We start from the raw sequence: 18,205 nt of genomic DNA, 5'->3' as shown, positions 1-18,205 counted from the left end.
TAACATTTCGTGCGGCACAAAATTTTTTTTGTCACGGCTTTTTTTTGAAAACCGTGTGGCTTTTCTGTTTTTTACGGCCTGTTTTCAATTTTTTTTTTGCCTTGATTAGCGTGCCTCATGGTTATTGCTAGATCAGACGATCTTTTGTTTTTGTTTTGTTTCCGATTTGTTCTTTGCGAATTGTTGTTTTAATCGATAATTACAACAATATGTGAAGATCATGTCAATTGTATTTTTGTTTTAATCCGGATTAGATTAAATTGCAATTGAGTTTTTACAAATCGTTTTGTTGTTTGATCACTTGTTGATCTCAAAATGACATGAGCCGTTTTTTTTTTTCCTTCCCTTTGTTGCTCACGGTTTTAGCAACATTTTAAAAAAAAAAAAAAAAAAAAAATTCTGGTACTGTTCACGTACAGCAGTACAGAAGAAAAAAAAAAAAAAAAAGTTTTGTTTTTTTTTTCTTTTCGGCCTTTGTTGCATAAAACGGTTTATATGCTCTCGCTTGATAGTGAAACGGTTCACCCACGTAAAATTAAGTTACTTTAAAACGATTTAAAGTAACGGATTATCTCGGATTAAAATTAACTTGACTAAAGCGGTTTTGTCATATAATTTTAATTATCTTTGGTGGTTTGGATAAATTTAAACATAATTACGGAATTATGTCACGAATAAATTTAAATTTTAGTTGATGCATTTTATTTATCGTTCTCGTTTAATTTGAATGTTTTTAATTACGTATTTATTTATTTTGCAAACGGTTGTAACTTAGTGTGGCCTTAGTAGAACGTGTTACCGTAATGATGGAACACGGTCTTGGTTGTATTTTGAGATCTCGTATCTCCATTTTTTCCTTTTAATTACAGTTTTTATTTAGAATGTAAATAGGTTTATATATGTAAATTTTAAATTGTAATTTTTGAGAAGACCAAAGATGGAGACCGGATGCTCACTCCCGCTACATGGATCAAGATGGAACATCAAGACAAGCTTCTCGGGTCCAACGGTGGATTCCAAAGTTGTTTTATGTTCTTTTTATTAGGATAGGCCACACTAGGAAATTTTTATTTACGTATTGCATTCTCTTTATTTATTTTCGTAACGATAATATGCATCATATTCCGCCTAAAAACCAAACCACCTAATTATTGCATGAAAACTGACACATATAGAGGTCACGAGTTAGTTTTCTTTGACATTCTCATGTCACACGATTTTTAAGCCATCACCCAAATTAATTCATTCACGCAAACGCTAGTTATTAGTTCACTTAATATGAATTACAATTTAGTTGATGGGATCTTCCTCGTATAAACCAAAATTGAGAACGGTCTTTATAGGTCAAACTCCAATGAGTCCCTTCTTCGTCGGTAGGCATAATATGACCCCTTCTACGTCGGGTAAGTTGGAACTGATTGACTTATTTTATCTCAACACTATGGTCACTCGTACGATCCTGTGACTATGGTGGACTATAGATAGGATTTACGGAAATCTATCGACCAAGAGTTCTTACGGAAGAATTAGCTAAATAGTTGGCTTATCAATTTACGGAAATTGAGTCTTGGGATCACTTGTATTATTCTTGAGGGAGATCAATTATACAAGTGCAATGAGTCTACACGATTAAAATGAATTTTAATAGACTTAAATCACCTCGATGAGTTGCTTATTTCGTTTTTGTTTTTCTTCCTTTTTCAGTGTAGATCACGTTAATTTAAACTGCTAATAACAAATGGCTAGTTCTACTGATAACCCAATGCCAAGTGCCACATTGGACCGTGAGTCCTGGCTTCGGATATTCATGAATCGGATGAATCGACCACTCGATCAAGAATGATGGATCAAACTTCGCGGATTGGGAGGCGGCATTACGGAATGCTGCCGTTGCTGATGGGAAGCTCAAATATCTATTGGAGCCCCTCCCGCAAACCCAGTCCCACGGCTAGAGCTGCTGAAATCACCAAGTTTAATGATTTCTGTATGGAAGCGGGTGCGATTAAAAACGTACTCATTTTTGCAATGAAATCCAATTTGCAGAAACGCTTCATAGCCCATGGTGCAAACAAGATTTTCACCACGCTCACCAAGGAATTCTCAAAAGCACCGAGAATCGTGACCTATGAGCATACCACTCGCTTCTTTGATGCGAGACTCCTGAAGGGCCAACCAGTTAGCCCACACATTCTCAGCATGATTGAGAATGTCGAGAAGCTGGAGACCTTTAATTGTAACATCAGCGAGAACATTGTTATCAACCGCATGCTTCATTCACTCCACGATGGTTTTTCGCAATTTAGAGCGAATTACTATATGAATGATTTGAAGAAAACTCCCCATGAATCGCACTCCTTCTCGTACGCACCGAGAAGGACATGAAGTTCAGTGGGAGCATGAAACAAGATGTTCTCGTTGTGACAAACAAAGGGAAAGGTAAGGGCAAAGCTCGAGCAAACCTAGCGAGGGTAAGGCGAAGTTCAAGAAGTCGGGTTCGGGTAAGAGTGGTCTGCCGAGTCGAGCAACTCATCAGGCATGACAAAGAGCAAGAATGAAAACATGGAATGTCATCATTGCCACAAGACTGGGCATTGGAGGCGTACATGTCCTGTTTATCATGAGGACTTAAAGGCAGGTCGTGTTAAACCTGTTGGTATGTCTTCTTCTTCTTCTACTTTTATTCATATGATTGAGATTAACCACGCAAGTTACGGAACTTGGGTACTTGATACTGGTTGTGGTTCTCATCTGTGTAATCATGTGCAGGGGCTCCGAAACATCGAACCCCTCGTAAAGGGTGAGGTGGACCTGCGTGTTGGGAATGGAGCACGAGTGGCTGCCGTCTCAAGGAGAACATATGTGATCCAGCTTCCTAGCGGATTTGAGTTATTTTTATATAATCGCTATTATGTACCAGTCTTTCTAAGAACATTATTTCGGTTTACGCACTTGATAAACTTGGTTTTTCATTTGTAATAGAGAATAATACTTGCATTTTCTCATTACACGATATGATTCTACTGAAGGCGATCTCCATGAACGGAATTTATGTTTTAGATCAGACCACTGAAATATTACACGTAATGAATAAAAGGTTAAAGGTTGGTGACAAAGATCAAACGTATCTATAGCACTGCCGTATGGGACACATTAATGAAAAACGCGTAAAACAGCTCATCAAAAATGGAGCTATCTCGGCCTTTGATTTTCAATCATTTGGCACGTGTGAATCATGTCTCATCGGTAAGATGACTCGTATTTCCTTCAAAGGTGTTGGAATGCACGCTGCTGACCTATTAGGACTCATACACACGGATGTATGTGGACCTATGTCAATCACCGCACGAGAAGGCTATAGGTATTTCATCACTTTCACGGACGACTTGAGTAGATATAGCTATGTCTACTTAATGAAGCATAAAAGTGAATCCTTTGAGAAATTCAAAGAATACCAGAATAGGGTGCAGAACCTATTGGGTAGAAAGATTAAAACACTACGTTCAGATCGTGGTGGCGAGTATCTTTCTCACGAGTTTGATCAACACCTCAAAGACTCGTGGGATTGCCTTACGCTTAACTCCACCTGAACACCTCAATTGAATGGAGTGTCCGAACGGAGAAATCGAACCTTACTTGATATGGTTCGATCCATGATGAGTCACACGGTTTTACCCGATTCATTATGGGGTTATGCTCTTTGTCACCGCTCTAATACTTAACAAGTCCGTCTAAAGTCATTGACAAGACTCCATATGAACTATGGAAGAGAACGGTCCCTAACTTGTCCTTTATACGGGTTTGGGGCTACGAGGCTTATGTCAAGTGGAGACACGAGGATAAGCTCGGCCCGCGATCGGTCAAGACATACTTTATAAGTTATCCTAAAGGAACGCTTGGTCATTACTTTTATTCGCCAACCGAACAACGTGTTTTTGTTGCGGCTAGTGCGACATTCTTAGAGAAGGAATTTCTCGAGAATGCAAAGAGTGATAGAACCTTCGAACTTTCGGAGATTCCAGAACCAAGTACCGAGCAACTATTGGAGGAACCTATTCCTTCAATCCCGCTACGGTGAATATTCCCGAGGAACCTAGGAGGTCGGGAAGAGTCTCTATTCCTCCAGACGGATACATTGGTATGGTCGAGGAACATGACATAGATGACATTCTACTCTTAACGAGTAGTGAACCCGCAACCTATAAAGGTGCCATGACTAGTTCTGACTCTAAGCTATGGCTTGAGGCCATGCAATCCGAGATGGACTCCATGTATGAGAACAACGTGTGGGATCTTGTTGACTTACCTGCTAAGGTTCGTCCCCTTCAATGCAAATGGCTTTACAAGATAAAGCATTCTGTGAAAGGTCAACAAGATATCTACAAAGCACGACTAGTTGCTAAAGGTTTCACCCAAGTGCCAGGTTTGCACTACGATGAGATTTTTGCACCCGTAGTCATGCTGCGTTCCATTCGGATTATCTTAGCGATTGCCGCTTTTCATGACTATGAAATTTGGCAAATGGACGTGAAAACCGCCTTCTTAAACGGCTTTTTGGAGGAAGAGTTGTACATGGTACAACCCGAAGGTTTTATTGATCCAGAACATCCTAAGAAAGTGTGCAAGCTTAAGCGTTCCATTTATGGACTTAAGCAAGCATCAAGGAGTTGGAATCATCGCTTCGACCAAGTGATTAAAGAAAATGGATTTACTCGATCGGTCGAGGAACCATGTCTATATATCAAGTCGAGTGGGAGCAAGATTGTCTTCCTAATATTGTATGTTGACGACATACTCTTGATTGGGAATGACATACCTCTCTTAACTTCGGTGAAAGTATGGTTGAAAAACCATTTCCAGATGAAAGATCTGGGTGAGGCACAAAGAATTCTTGGCATCCGTATCTATCGAGATAGATCACGACGGATGTTATCTCTCAGTCAGGAGTCTTACATAGACAAAATCCTAGAGAGATTCAGCATGACTAACTCCAAGAAGGGGTTTCTTCCTATGGCTCCAGGGGTGCATTTGAGCAAGTCTCGGGCACCGTAGACACCGGAAGAGAAAGAGCGCATAACACGGATTCCTTATGCCTCGGCAATAGGATCTATCATGTATGCCATGATATGCACACGTCCGGACGTGGCATATGCATTAGTATGACAAGTCGATTCCAACAAAGATCCAGGTGAATCACATTGGCTTGCTTTGTCAAGAACATTCTTAAGTACCTACGGAGGACTAAAGATTGGGCATTGACTTATGGAGGCGATCAAAAGCTATGCGCAACCTGCCGATTCTGTGAGATGCCGACTTCCAAACGGATCGTGATGACTCGAAATCTCGGTCCGGATTCGTTTTTACTCTTAATGGCGCTGATCACTGGAAGAGTTCGAAACAAATCTGTTACATAAAGCAGATTCTACGACTGAGTCCGAGTACTATGCCGCGTCTGAAGCTACAAAGGAAGCGATATGGATGCGTCAATTCTTACATGGGCTATCTGTAGTGCCTAGTTCGAATGACCCGATCACCATCTATTGCGACAATAGTGGTGCCATCTTCCAAGCTAAGGAGCCAAAGTCTAGCAACAAGTCTCGACATGTACAACGGAAAGCTCATCTAATCCGAGATTACGTGGAGCAAAAGGAAGTAGTGATAGAAAAGATTGCTACAGATGATAACATAGCAGATCCTCTCACTAAACCATTACGACAAGATAAGCATGAAGGGCACGTTAATTCCATGGGAATTAAACGTGTTCCTAAGTTGTAGTACTCTTTTATGGATTAGATTCATTCCCTTTTGTACTCTATACGACATCATCGTTTTGATATTTATATATTTTGTTTTTCATGTGGAATTGTGCGACAATTTTTGAACACCACAAAGTGAACTGAACAAACATTATATTTTTCAGTCCTTAATTGCCCACATGAGCTGATAACTCTGGTAATTATTTTGTGACGTTGGTTGATGGTGGGTTCAACGAGCCATAAGTCAACCGGTGGACTGACCAATCACAGAGGCGATTTATACGGATATTTCGTAGGACACAATTGTGACATCGACGTGGAGTCCTAAATGTTTTATAACATTCGTTGCCCGGTCGTGGATAGGACTTCCATGGTGATCCTAAGAGTCGATTATTTTGACTATCGACTGTCTCTTGAGACTAAGGCAGATTTTGGGTGACTTTGGTTTCTTTCTCACGGTCATCCGTAACAGGGGGCCAAGTAGATTTTTTCTGGGTCATTTCATGCTGTGCTTAGATCGGAAGGAGTTCGAGTTGAAGGAAATATTCACCTTTATCGTACTCGATATTTCTCGGGGCCACTCGAGGAGTCAGAATCGAAATGCATGGCCATGCTCGGATACGGATTCGTTTTATCAGTTAAGTTACTCTCTAGTCGGGGAAACCACTCTAGATACAGATCGATTGTAAAATACGACATTTGCGGATCCGGATCTGCAAATTGTTTTACATTGAGTGGGAGAAATTTTAAATGAATATGAGAATCGGTTATCGCACATACACTTGTACGGACAAGTGGGAGTTTGTTGGAGCTGTGTCCTCCAGTTAGTGCGGATAACGTCATTGCACACATACTTGTACGGACAAGTGGGATCTTGTTGGGGCTGGTGTCCTTAACAGTTAGTGCAAGGACTTATAAATCTCTAAAAGGATCAAAGGGCATACTTTTGGTATTATTATCAGTTGATCCACGTTTATCAATAACGGTTGGCTTGCTAGATAAGTTTGACGTTATTGTCATACAGATGGCGGTGATCAACTGGTCCCTAAAAGTCACACCTATAGGATACGTTTGAGAGATGTGACGGTATGAAAATACAGTCATGTAGATGCCAAATTTGACTAACCAGTTAGTCCGAGTTATTTGACTAATAATAAGTCAAAATGTGATGTTGAGATATTTTATTTAATACGGATTAAATGAAAATGGCTAAGGCGAATTAAGCAGTTAATTCGTAAATTGAATATAAGCGTTTTATATTTAATTAAATGTATATTGAATGTAATTATACAATATTGTCTTTGTCGGACATGTATTAATAATTCAACTAATCCGTATTATTAGTTGATGCTTTAATAACCGATAACCGATGACAGTTTATAATTAGACCGTGTCATATACATTTAGTAAATTGCATGTCGGACCGCGAGTTAAAATAAAGAGGAAATGAAAAAGCCCATTTCCCTCTCTTGATCTCGGTTTGGCCGAATGGCCTAGACAATAAGAGAGGCTCACTATCTTGTTTAACCTATTCATTCATTTGCAAAAAGAAATTAGGGTTTTGAGAAAGTGCCTCTCGAAATTCGGATCTCTCATCCAACATAAACTCACAAAACAATCCTCTCAATATTGCAAGGCAATTAGAGGATTCACTCTAGCACAAGGGCATTTCTCGGACAATCTTGGGTGCAACATTTAGGAGGAGATCTACTTTGATCTCTCATTGCCATTTTGCACTAGGACCGAAGGTTATTTCTATTGCTTAATCGTTCTTTGTTAATTTCGTTTATGACAATAAATTGCATATAAAATTTGCGTTATAATCCTATAAAGAAAGGGTTTTATACGGATATTACCCCTCAGCACCTGGACTCGACCAATCGTGTAAGGAATTTTTGGAACGAATGGAAACAGGACCTAGAGAGGAAAAAAAAGAGATTATTTAAGATGGGCACAAGCTAGATTTGGCAAAAGCAATCCGATCCGAAACTATCGAACCCGAAAATGACCTGACAAAACATAACTCTAATTGAACTGAAAAAGTTTGAAATGACTTTTTCTCTCTTATTCATTGACCCGAAAATGACCTGACCCGAAACAACCCCACCCGTGTGACCCGAAACAGACCCGATCAACAAATCCGAAATATCAAATGACCCGACTCGAATTAACCCAAAATCAACGAGAGATCCAAACTACCCCAACCCGATTGACCCGTTTTCCAAATCTAGACACAACCCATACCGCAGTTTGCAGGTGCTATACCAAAGCCCAAACACTCAAGAGTCCAAGACCCAAACCGTATAGTTTTTTCCTTTTTTTTTCATTTTCCGTACTATTTTCAAAGGATTGTGCTTTTTCACATACGAATTTTAGTCTTTTACCTACATCTTTTATAATTTTATTTTTCTCATTTTTTTTTCCTCCATTCAATTGATTATTTTAATCCCCTTTCTCTTAACCTCTCTTCACCACAACAGCCCCTCCGACAACCCACCCTCCGGCCAATCATGCTACGCCGGCTCAACACTACCCTAACCACCTCAACTGACCAGCCAAATTTCCTAGAAACAAGCACGCAAGTCGATTGAAAACTTGAACCTTTGGTACCTTCTCATCTATAGGTTCAATCAATTATTCAATTATAGAGAACATCAATATGAATCTCACTTCAAAATCTAGAGGCAAAACTCAAATTTAATCCAATACCAGCAAAACATTAATATTGATTGTGGCCCTAATGCGATGCTATGACAGGTAAGTACTCCGTATTAGTTTTCTCTTAACAATGGAAACAAGATCTGGGTTTAGGGACAAGTGGAAAAATTAGCTGATTCGACTTGCAGCAAGGATAAATTAAATAAACACCGTTAAAAAAATATTTTAATCATCAATAAACAACTAAATTACTTTAGTAATTATAGAATTACGATCAATTGTTCAAGTTTTTGGAGCAATTACATTTTTTTTTTCACTAAAACTTGGGAGAGACGGTCTCTCACTAAGTTATTGAGAGACCAATCTTTCGTACCCTTTTATTTGTATTTCGTACCATTTTATTTGTATTTCGTACCCTTTTTATTATTGATCGTGTCATAGTAATTTCGTACCTATTTACATAGTAAATGTACCCATTTTATTATTAATCATGATTTGTACCTATTTTATTACCTTTAGTACCACTTTTTCTTAAAATTGTACAACGGTCTCTCAACAATGCTTATTAAGAGACCGTCTCTCAGGAGACCTACTCTTTTTTTTTTAGGGAAAATGGTACATAATAGAGTTAATTTGAAGGTTTAGGGAGGTCTAGGTAGAGGGGTATGGTATGGAAAATTAATGAAAAAAATATATGTAAAAAAAGTAAAATTCGTATGTGAAAACCTAATTTCGCCTACACCCGAAAGTCAGCCAATTCTATTTGGTAAGATATTCAATGGTAGCGTTTAAAAACACAATAATAGTAGCTAGGTGCAAATAGTAGCAAGGAATCAATATAAACGAAGCACTTTCCCCTATTGATTTGAACGAACACGTACGTTTGGTAGCAGCCTCATTTTACCAAACAAAAGTCGCAATTTCTCGACACAAACACTACAACCCTTAATTCTTCCCTTCCATTTTTTTGATCTCTTTGTGTAGACGCCATGGATGCAACTTCTGTTACCATTTCCCAAATCACCGCCTTCACTAATTCCAGACATAGATTTAATCGGTAACTAACTTTTTTTCATTTTTTATCACTAATTGTATACTTTTTTTTGTTTTTTTTTGGGTTTAATCATGTTCTGAAATCGGTTTTATACTCTAATAATTACGTATGTTGTATTAGTCAAATTGTGAGCCTGTTGAGTATTGTGTACGTTATGAATTATGATGAATCACCAACCTTTGCCGATTAATTGTTCCTTGATGATGGCCCTGCGCCTCTGGCCGTCTTATGTTAGCTAGTTTAGCCGGTAAAGTCAAAAGCGGTTCTACTTATGACCTGGGTTCAGTCCTCTTAGTACCAAAACTGCCCTTATGGTTATGGCTCCCTTTACTAAAAAAAACTATGGATTTTCCGTTGGATCAGTCACGATCAAGCTGTCACAGATTGGTGGGAGGGTGTTGGACTTGACGGAAATATCGAACTTGGGTTGGTTGGACTTGACGGAAATATCGAACTTGGGTTGGTGGTAGTTGTTATTTTTGTTCTAATTAGCCTGATGCTATCTGATCATTTTTGTGTTATTCTAACAATGGGTGTTGTTTGAAGTATAATAAGAGCCATGGCCGTGTTTGATTCCCCGTGCTCCTGTAGGAAAATATGTTCTAGGATTGCAATTGCCATTAAAGGTGTGAAGTAGGAAAATATGTTCGATGACTTAATGACTATGATTTTTGTTTCAATGATAGCAAAATCATAAGGTTATAAATTTCTTAGCCATATTTCTGAAATTTGTTGTCTACATCGTGCTAATTATTCAGTCGGAGACAATTTTGCCATTAAAGGTGTGAGGTAGTTGTCTCCAGAGAGTTATTTGGGTGATTATGTAATTGTGCTTTGTGGGATTTTGTCTCCATGTGGTCCATGTAGGACGATTTAATGACTTATCACTCGGTTGGTTAGTTATCGGTGGTAACTCACCTTTCTTGAACTTTGAGTTGTGGTTTCTAATCTACCTATCACACATTCACACCTTAAACTGAGATTCTTATTTGTTCATATCGGTTGATTACATTTTCAATACTCACATTTCCTTACATGCTACATCCTGTCATTGCTGCTCTTAATTTTTTTTGGTAAATAAATTTCTAAGCATCATTTTCTTTTGTTATAGCTATCAATGTTTCATCTACTGGCATGAATACAGAAATTTACCCAAGAATGAAGGCAAATGTACCATTCTTGATGACTCTGTTTAGCTAATTTTGTGCACGGTGAGACTTATAATTCGCAGTTGTCTGATCATCTTCACTAACCATTTACGTTTTCCCTTTTAGGTATACATGTAGCCATTGTTCAGATGGCGTGTCATTCGGTAGATCTTCTTTCCGTTCCAGCAGTGTCTCTCCTTCTCGATTTGGATTATCTTCTTGCCAGCTAAAAATGAGAAGCGATAGAGTAGGGAATTCTTTTTGCTCTGCAACCACTTACACAGGCACATATGGTGAGGTGGAAGCTACTTCACAAATTGCAGAAGAGAAAATTGGTGTGCTTCTCCTGAATCTTGGTGGACCTGATACGCTTGATGACGTCCAACCGTTCTTGTACAATCTATTTGCTGATCCAGTATGCCTTTTTGACTCTGTTTGTCTGTTGACTCCATTTTTCATATATTGATTTGCTTTCTATCTCCCAAAACATATATACTGACTTTCTTATCAATCATAATTTTGAATTAGGACATCATTCGCCTACCCAGGTTGTTTCAGTTTCTGCAAAGACCTTTGGCTCAACTTATCTCTACACTTAGAGCTCCAAAAAGCAAGGAAGGGTATGCTTCCATTGGAGGGGGTTCACCACTACGAAAAATCACAGATGAGCAAGTTAGTCATTAGTGGTATTTTTTATTTTTTTTGTGTTACTTTAGTATAATGCGTATCCATAGTTGTTTTTATTTCAGTTCATTATAATTAAACTCTACCATGCTGCCAATTCTTATGGTATTAACTGTCGAATTATGAAGGCAAATGCACTGAAGTTGGCGTTGGAAACAAAGCATAAGAATGTGTCAGTCTATGTTGGCATGCGATATTGGTACCCGTTTACTGAAGAGGCAGTTCATCAGGTTCAGATTCAATTCAATTTTTCTCCTTTGTTACATTTAAATGAAATAAAAAGATGCATCTGCTGTTTTATCGGAGGCTCAAATTAAATGTCATGTATTAGACTCAGAAAAAAGAAAAAATTCTTTTTAGCAGTAGCTACCATGTTTGCTTGAACCTGTTAGCATAATACTCCCTCCTTTTTGGGTACCATATTTTTATCCTCCCACTTCTCATGCTTTCCTTATAAGGTAACTATTTCAATTGTTTTTACCAAAAGTACCCCCTGCGGCACCCTTTTTCACCTCATCCAACACTCGGGTCCCCAATCACCAATCCCAACCAGCTCGATCCACCCTCAGACTTGGCCTTCCTTTAATCTCGACCCATCCGCCACTGACTCTCCAAAGCGATGACCCGCAAACCGCCACTCTAACGAAGACAAGTCCTAGCCGTTTCCACTGCTCCTCCTCACCAGATACTCAACCAGTGCAAAGCCCACCCAACTGTAAGCCATAACTCAGCAGCAACCCCAACCTCATCCCCACCCAAAACCAGCCTCAGTATCTAACCCTCTATTACCCAAAAACCCACGTCGTTCCTGTCCCGTTCCCATCAATCATCACTATACCACCAACCTCCATCGGAGGTATCACCCCTGCTCACCCCCTACCCTAGATCTAGGATTTGTTGCCTAGGTCATGGGATGGCGGTGGCAGTTGGGAGTTGATGCTCGGTGAATTGGGTGTTGGGTGGCCGGCGGTGATAGCGTTGATGGTTGGTATTTGTGTAGTGTCGGTGTGGTGGCTGGTCTTGGGGTGGGTATGTTGGGTAGATTGGATGAGGTTAATGTGAGACTGAGAGTAGAGCTAATGAAGGGTAATTAGGCAAACAAAGACCATTTCCTTAAAAAGGTTGACAAGTCAAATGGGAAAATAAAAAATGGAAGGAGTTTAATGTTGCCAACTTCATCTGTGTTAGGAGTAGTGTATTGTTGTTTCATACTTTCATGTAATTGGAGCATGCAATGAAATGGGGACTATTTTACTCTTTCTATGGTTAATTTGAATTGCAGTGCAATAAACAGTGACTTTCTCTAGGAACTTAGCAGATATAATTTCTGTTTACTTATTCTTATTTCAAGAATTCGCATTGTCAAGCTTTCCTGTAAACAAAGAGGCAGTAGATCAGGTTCATTTTCAATTAGACTTTTCCCCGTCTGCTGTGTCTGAACAGGAATTATACATGATATCAACAATAGAAGCTTAATCCTAATCAAAGTCCAAAAGGCGTCGTTATGTATAATGCTTGACTCTTTCCATGGTTAGTTTGAATTTTGAAATGAAATTCAAAAGGCATTTTCGAAACGTTTTAGATAATAAAATTGCTACTACTCGACATTCTTCTTTCAAGCACTCTAATTTGTTGCTTTTATTTTGCATTTTGTATATAGCTGAGTCGGCAAAGTGTCAATATATATTTTCTTTACCCTTGGAAGTTTTATATTTTGATTTTGCCTGGACAACGTGGTTGAACTTGTATCATTTGTTCATATAGATTAAGAGTGACAAGATTACAAAGCTGGTTATTCTCCCTCTCTACCCCCAGTATTCTATATCTACAACTGGCTCCAGTCTTCGAATTCTGCAGAATATGTTCAGGTATCCTTGTTTCTAAATCAAGTCATGTCGTTAGTTTTTTTTTTTTGCTTACTCTAATTCAAGTCTGTTTCAGGGAGGATGCGTATCTTTCTAGTCTCCCGGTAGCTATCATTAGATCCTGGTACCAACGGGAAGGTTATGTAAGGTCTATGGCTGACCTGATTGAGAAAGAGCTACAATCTTTTTCCGCACCAGAAGAGGTAGGCACTTTCATTGACTGGGAAAATGTGGTCTTTTTCTTCCTGCTGTTAACTATTGTGTTGAGATTTTTGTTTGGATTGGAACTCTGCAATACTTTAGCATTGTGGTGGTTTTACATAAACTGTTGTCAGCTAAACTAAAATTCATGTTGACACTAATTGTCATTGTTGAAATAAATGTTTAGGTTATGATATTCTTCAGTGCTCATGGAGTGCCAGTTAGCTATGTAGAGAATGCTGGCGATCCCTACAAAGACCAGATGGAGGATTGCATCCTTTTAATTATGAGAGAGTTAAAATCTAGAGGAACCAACAACGATCACACTCTTGCTTACCAGGTTTGAAACGAGAAAATCTTGTATACACGTTGGCTTTCTGAATATATGGACCTTTATTGTAGTTTTGTAGTTACTTTATCCTAGTCCTCTTGTCTGCATCGTTCTCTTGCCAGTAATACCGACTATTTCTTTCTTTGATTCTTCTCTGTCGTAATTCTTTTCTTGATGCCCTAATGTTCAGAGTCGAGTTGGTCCCGTGCAATGGCTGAAACCGTATACTGATGAAGTTCTTGTCGAGCTTGGCAAGAAAGGAGTCAAGAATCTGCTAGCGGTGCCTGTGAGGTGAGATTTAGATTAATTGAGGTCATTTTCATCTTTTGTTGTTCTAATGAATGATGACAGAGTAGTTCAGTTAATTTTATTTGTCATTATTAATACTGTCTGAAATTTCAAGCATTTTACATTGGTTTATATTATTGTTTCTGAAGCTCATGAGGGATAAGTCGCGTCTTAACGGACAACATACTAGTATGAACCCTGCTAAAGAAGTATATCCAATTTTAAAACTTTAATTGGGGTATGGACTAAATCCCAAGCCTTTTACTTTGGCGTATTATCTCTTTTAAGAAGAGAGGGCATCGTGTACTTCGTTTGTCTTAGCCAATAGTTTACATATTCCGTTTTGGTCCATCCCGCCAAACAGTACTATTATGCTTTTTTTGCATGTTACGAATCTGAAAGTTTTAACCTCTTATTTCTCTTTCAACTTAATGTAGCTTTGTGAGCGAGCACATAGAGACACTTGAGGAAATAGACATGGAATACAGAGAATTAGCCCTTGAGTCAGGCGTCGAGAACTGGGGTCGTGTACCAGCCCTCAACTGCAACCCGTCTTTCATCAATGATCTAGCAGATGCTGTTACCGAAGCCCTACCTTTGGCCACTGCAATGTCTACAGGTGCATCTGAGGAAGGTGATAACGACCCCATCAAGTATTTTGTCAAGATTTTCTTTGGGTCCATACTCGCCTTTGTCTTGCTTTTGTCCCCTAAATTGGTCTCGGCGTTCAGGAGTAACCTTTTATAGAGAGTAGCACGATATACCTACTAGAAACTTGCAAGCTTACACTTAACAGTGCCTAAATATGTCAGGAGAACCACAGTAGTGAGTAATTATTCCAAGTCCTATACTTCTTTGTGACTAGTTTCGACACGGATAAAGAGTGGAGTTATATTTTGTAGCCTATCTTTTATGGCAATAGCACGTCTGATATAATACATAGAACATAGCATAGTTGCATTTTTTTTGCAACATCTGAAGTTTTATTAATTTTTACTCATGATATTTGCAATCTCCCATTGATCTTTCCTCATAGATTTTGTTGGGTGTAAGAGAAGGCACAAGGCGAAGTATCTGGCTCATAAATTGTAGCGGTCTTTGATCATAAGTTACAAATGTCTTCTTTGAAGTTCACAAATGTAGACTTGGAGCATTGCAACAGACACGGCAATGCCGACCTGACCCATGCAAAGCTAACCCGACCCAAATGAGTGATTCGAGACCCGAAAATGGCCCGACATACCCGAAGCGACCTCACCTGAAAGTGACCCGACACGAGGAGGCCTGACTTGAAGTGACCCGATAGACCCAAAAGGATCCGAAATAACTTAGTTATGGCAAGATCATGACCTTAAGTGATCTAGAATGACCCGATTTGAAGAGACCCGACCCAAAAATGACCGGACCCGATTCGAAAATTACCGACCCGAATAACTCATTTAACAGGTCTAATTGCAAGTGCAGACTAAAAGGGGATTATTGTTATCTAGAACGAAGATAGGTGAAATCTCAACAATGTGAATGCTCTACAAGAATACTCCCTCCGTTCAACTCCACTTCGCATGTTTGTTTTTTGCACGGGTATTAAAGAGCGGATTAAAAAAAACTATAAAAAGTACCTAGGGAAAGAGAATGGTGGGGTTAAAAATGTTAAAAAAATATAAAGGGTGGGGTTTTATGGTGGGTTAGTGTGGGGTATGGATGACATTTTTTGTAAATATGGAATGAATAAGGATAGAATGGTCATTTTCTTGGCCTAAAAAGGAAACATGTAAAGTGGAGTTGAATGGAAGAAAAAAGAATACATGTAAAGTGAAGTTGAATGGAGGGAGTATCTAAATGGGTCATTCCTTGTGTCATTAGAGTTTGGACAAGTATTAATAATAGGTTAATTGACTTGTATTCTTGCGATGAGTTAACAACTCGAGTTATTACGTGCAAGCAAATAAGATGATAAATGTAGATGTCCTCCTTGGTCTGAGTTAGCAACTAACAACAATAATGAAAGTCACCACCATAGTGGTAGTATTAAGAGATTAAGAAATGGCAATAAGGTGTATTTTAAGCAATATAATCAACTAATCAACCCATGTGCCCATGTGTATATAGTCCTACACAAATTATTACTCATCCACTAATACACATTCATAAATGGTCAATCCATCATTTATTTGCTTTTGGTTTTGGCTCAAAGCCTAAGAAAAAAGAAAGGGTTAATTATTAGATGATTAGACCAATTCGAGAGTGGAGGATTCAAATTTCTCATCAAAGACCAAAGACATTCCTAAAATAGAAAGGGTTATTTCATATGAATAATCTATCATAAGAATGACCTGCTTAAATTACTTCATTCTATAAGTAATCTGAATTTAATCCCTCCAATCCCCCCTTATTCCCATAACAAACTCACTTAATTTTTTTACCCTTGAAGGTCACCTTTTCTTCCCTTTCATTTAACTCCCAAATTTGACCTACTCCACGACAAACATTGCTTTGTGGTGAACGAAGAAGATAAGGGGTGAAAGTTGGTGAAGTTTAATGGTGAACTAGTGCGTGCGGAGGTGAGCAGCCGCGCTAGTGGTCGGAGGGAGTCAGCGCCGAGGAGTGGCTGCAAGAGGAGTGGTGGTCGGAGGGAGGACTACCGACAGACAACAGAGGAGTAATGAATGGAGGGAGAAGAGATGAATTTGGATTTTTTTTGGAATTAGGGTAAGAATTAAAGTGTCTTAACTCTAAAAAACATAAGGGTAACCTGTTGTTTAGGTTACCGGTCACTCTAGTGCGTTCTGGGTGGAAGGAGGGATAAGAGGGATTAAATTCAAATTACTTAAAGGATAAATTAATTTAAGCAGACCACCCATAGGGTGAATTATTCCTATGAAATAACTCAAAATAGAATGGCAAAACAATTGATTGAGACACCCTGAAATGAAGAGTTGAGATCCTATATATCCCACGTTTGTATCTCATCTCGTGTTCCATTATCCTTATCTTACGACACATCACCCCTCACATAATAATTGGGACGGAGGGAGTAAACCAACGCAATAAGGAAGAAAGTGTAAGAATCATGAGTCAAGTTGTTTCTCTTATTATTATCATCAAGTACTAATATTTGAATTCGTTTTACCTTTAAAAGGGACATTGTCGTTTTTTTTGAAAGAATCCCGAAGGCACTACTATATTACTGTAACAATGAAAGGTCAAATACTACAACACTGTTTGCAGAAGGTGGTATATCATCCACCCATACAACTCTACCAATAACCCTTGGAACAATATGAGTTAACGCTTGTGCAACGCAATTGTTAACACGACTCGTATGCGACCAAATAATAAATTGAAAATTATTACAGAATATTGTTGTTTTAAGCAAGACTAGTTTTGTTCACCCTACATTAATCCATATATCCATATCATACCCTAAATTCATATGAAAAGTATCATCCATATCTCACCCATTTAATTTAAGTATGCATGGATATCAGGTGAAATTGTCTACCCTATGCCCTGCCATTGTCTTAAAAATATCATTTCATACAAATCCGTGTGGAAGTAAACCTTACATAAATTTATTGTAAAACAAATAAATTTACTACTTTTACCCACTAATAATATAGTAATTCTTTCGTCTCATATTTTGTCATTCTTTCTATTATGGAAGTAATTAAGGAAAATGAATGAACTACCTACTCTACCCATAAAATTTTATAAAGTGGAAATGGAAATACTAATATAGTTGTGCAAAGGGGATGATTAATCATCTAGAGGCAATATTAGAGTTTAAAGTATTTCTGAAGTAAATTTGCGTGTTTAACCTAACCTTTTAGAGTGTTTTTTTTAACCCATAAACATTAATTGGCCCAACACATAATTATTTAAAAGTTGAAAATGGTTTTTTAAAAGCTAAAAAATATCAGTTTCTTACCCTTAAAAATAGAAGCATCAATTTAGTGCTTTTAGTTTTAAAACCTTTTTAAAAAATTAAGCTTGATAAACAAAAACTCAATTTTAACAAAGCAGGCTAAACATGCTCTTAGAGAATGAACAATATTTTGAGATAAATCTTGAGTAAAAATGGGGAAATAAAAACCGGGGATAGAAGCCTAGAGGGAGTGATATTAAGGCCTTGTTTGGTAAACATCGGATTAATTCCAGCATAAGTAAATTGTAAAAGCAGATTATGGGGGTGTTTGGTAAATGGCGGATTGAAAATTTTTCAG

The 18,205-nt window shown here is 38.3% G+C and overlaps 1 protein-coding gene across 2 annotated transcripts; it reads left to right on the top strand.

Annotated features, from left to right (window-relative positions):
* Positions 1-8,181: 8,181 nt before the first annotated feature.
* Positions 8,182-15,014, top strand: LOC141638383 (ferrochelatase-2, chloroplastic-like). Of its 2 annotated transcripts, XM_074447794.1 has the most exons (10): positions 8,182-8,510; positions 9,396-9,468; positions 10,740-11,028; positions 11,142-11,285; positions 11,426-11,527; positions 13,062-13,165; positions 13,239-13,365; positions 13,551-13,703; positions 13,885-13,985; positions 14,420-15,014. In XM_074447794.1, the coding sequence occupies exons 1-10, from the start codon at positions 8,504-8,506 to the stop codon at positions 14,727-14,729; spliced, it is 1,410 nt and encodes a 469-aa protein (XP_074303895.1). In that variant the 5' UTR covers positions 8,182-8,503; the 3' UTR covers positions 14,730-15,014. The 2 variants fall into 2 exon arrangements, with proteins under 2 accessions (XP_074303895.1, XP_074303896.1); XM_074447795.1 differs by lacking the exon at positions 9,396-9,468 and having other exon boundaries at positions 8,391-8,510.
* Positions 15,015-18,205: the final 3,191 nt, after the last annotated feature.

This window comes from Silene latifolia, unplaced genomic scaffold, assembly GCF_048544455.1.
Source record: "Silene latifolia isolate original U9 population unplaced genomic scaffold, ASM4854445v1 scaffold_20.1, whole genome shotgun sequence".
Classification (NCBI taxonomy): Eukaryota; Viridiplantae; Streptophyta; class Magnoliopsida; order Caryophyllales; family Caryophyllaceae; genus Silene; species Silene latifolia.
Note: the sequence above shows the minus strand (reverse complement) of the source record. Positions and strands in the feature narration are given on the sequence as shown.